Source organism: Otolemur garnettii, unplaced genomic scaffold, assembly GCF_000181295.1.
Source record: "Otolemur garnettii isolate 467f Iridium unplaced genomic scaffold, OtoGar3 scaffold00300, whole genome shotgun sequence".
Lineage (NCBI taxonomy): Eukaryota > Metazoa > Chordata > Mammalia > Primates > Galagidae > Otolemur > Otolemur garnettii.
The window spans coordinates 440,175-442,474 of record NW_003852695.1 but is presented as its reverse complement, the minus strand read 5'-3'; the positions used below and the strand labels follow the sequence as shown (position 1 = coordinate 442,474).

The window sequence follows — 2,300 nt, the reverse complement described above, 5'->3', positions numbered from 1 at the left end:
CAGGAGACTCGCTTGAGCCCAGGAGTTGGAGGTTGCTGTGAGCTGTGATGCCACGGCACTCTACCCAGGGGGACAGCTTGAGGCTCCGTCTCAAAAATAAAATAGACAAACTAGCCGGGTGTTGTGGCAGGCGCTTGTAGTCCTAGGTGCTAGGGAAACTGAGGCAAGAGCATCACTTGAGCCCAGGAGTTTGAGGTTTGCTGCAAGCTATGAGCCAGGGCACTCTACCGAGGTGGACAAAGTGTCTCCAAAAAAAAAAAAAATTAAAAACCTGTCCTACAAGCGCCTTTGGGAACCCCACATAACAAAGCATGGTTGGATGCTCCTCCGATTCACCAACTACTGTTTTGCTCAAATAAACTCTTCAATGTTTTAATGGCGCCTCCGTTGAACTTTTAACAGAATAAAGAGACCGAGAACTTCAGGTTCCACAGCACCCCCGCCCCACGCACAGAACTCGCACACTAAGTCGTCCTCCTCTGGCCCAGCATCACTGCACAACCCGGGGCAGAGTCACAGGGCTGCCGAGGCAGGCGCAGGGCTGCGGGCAAAGTCACCGTGCAGGGACAACATAGGGCGACCGGCGTCCCAGTTGCCAGCCCTTTACTCTGCGGGTAAAGGGGACTGAGGGTCAAGTCGTGCCATTATTCAGCGGAAGCTGAGGCCCACTCACCCCAGAGCTGACGACGGGGAGGCCCAGGTCCGGCCACAACTGGTTCTAGTGGTTCCCACGAGCCCTTTCCCCATCTCCGGACACTCAGCTCGCAAACTTACCATTTCCTAATTTCCGCGGCGTCCTGGCGTCCTCCCTACAAACCTCCCAGTACTTGCTGGTGACAGGGTGACAGAGACTGTGGTACAGCCACCTGGACTTCCCAGAGGGGAGAAGGAGCTGTGAAAACCGACCTCACCCCTGAACATGCGGGAGAAAGACACAAAGGCCCACAGATCCCGGAAGCAGCCCCCTCCTTTCCGGCTTCGCGCCAGATTAGGCAGGCCCCACCCCCGCACCTCTGATTGGGTAGGGCTCCAGGACCCGCCCCCTCATGCCCTGAGTGACAGGAGACGCGATCCCAGCCGCTAGCGAATGAGTCCAGAAATACCCGCTCTTAGCTTACAAGTTCTGTTTCTTTTCCAGTCTCTTTTTACCTTTTATTTTATTCATTTATTTATTTTTTTGAGACAGAGTCTCAATCTGTCGCCCTGGGTAGAGTGCCATGGTGTCATCATAGCTCACAGCAACCTCCAACTCTTAGGCTCAAGCGATCCTCTTGCCTCAGTTTTTCTGTTTTTAGTAGAGACGTAGTCTAACTATTACTCAGGCTGGTCTTGAACTCCTGAGCTCAAGCAATCCACCTGTCTCGGCCTCTCAAAGTGCTATGATTACAGGCATGAGCCATGGCCCACCCCCGGCCCGAGTATCTTTTTAGTCAGGACTTTGTCCCGGCACTGGAAACCAGCGCCACCTGAGGGACATTCCCATTTAACCTTGTATGTTATGTTATATTCATTCATAAACAATGTATATAACATTTAAAATTGGAAACAATATAATTGATACTGGAATTTTGCTCTTCAGTAGGTTCCTGGTCTGGGTGATTAGAAGAATGAATCCGGACCACAGATCAGTGGTAAGACAGGGTTTATTTACAGAAAAGAATACAGAAGTGCCAGAGCTCCTGGCAGAGAGAGAAAACTCCAGTTAGGAGAGAAAAGTGCTGTCTCTCCCTTTCTGTCTGTCTGTAGGCTCTTTGTCTAGGGGCATATATAGCTGCATGGGGCCCTCAATAGTTATATTTAGCAGAGCTAGGTAGTTACATTTAGCATGTCTGGAACATCTTGTCTGGGACATGTCTGGGGCATATCTGGAGCTTGGTAGTTACATTTAGCGGGGCTTGGTAGTCAAATTTAGGGTGTCTGGGACATGTCTGGGGTCACAAATGAATGGCTACAATCCCTTTCATTCCCAGGCCTAGGACATGGGGACCTCCTGCCCAGCCTTCAGCCTGCTGGTTCCGCTGCTTGCTGCCATGGCACCAACACTGCCAAGGCAGAGGCAGCCGGTCCATGCCCCCCAGCTCCAGGAGCTGGCTGGGCTGCCACTTGTCCTGTATCATAATGACAATTATTTTAAATTTAAGGGCGACGCCTGTGGCTCAGTGAGTAGGGCACAGGCCCCATATACTGAGGGTGGTGGGTTCCAACCTAGCCCTGGCCAATCTGCAACAAAAAATAGCAGGGCATTGTGATGGGTGCCTGCAGTCCCAGCTACTTGGGAGACTGAGGCAAGAGAATCACCC

General features: G+C 51.8%; 1 protein-coding gene across 1 annotated transcript in view; it reads right to left on the bottom strand.

Moving 5' to 3' along the window:
• Nucleotides 1–797, bottom strand: part of LOC105888352 (zinc finger protein 11-like) — a 106,221-nt gene extending 105,424 nt beyond the window's left edge. Inside the window, exon 1 of the mRNA XM_023508964.1 lies at nucleotides 775–797. Within this exon, the coding sequence (XP_023364732.1) occupies nucleotides 775–777 (3 nt within the window). The 5' untranslated portion in view covers nucleotides 778–797. The remainder of the gene's footprint in view (nucleotides 1–774) is intronic.
• Between the last annotated feature and the right edge of the window lie 1,503 nt (nucleotides 798–2,300).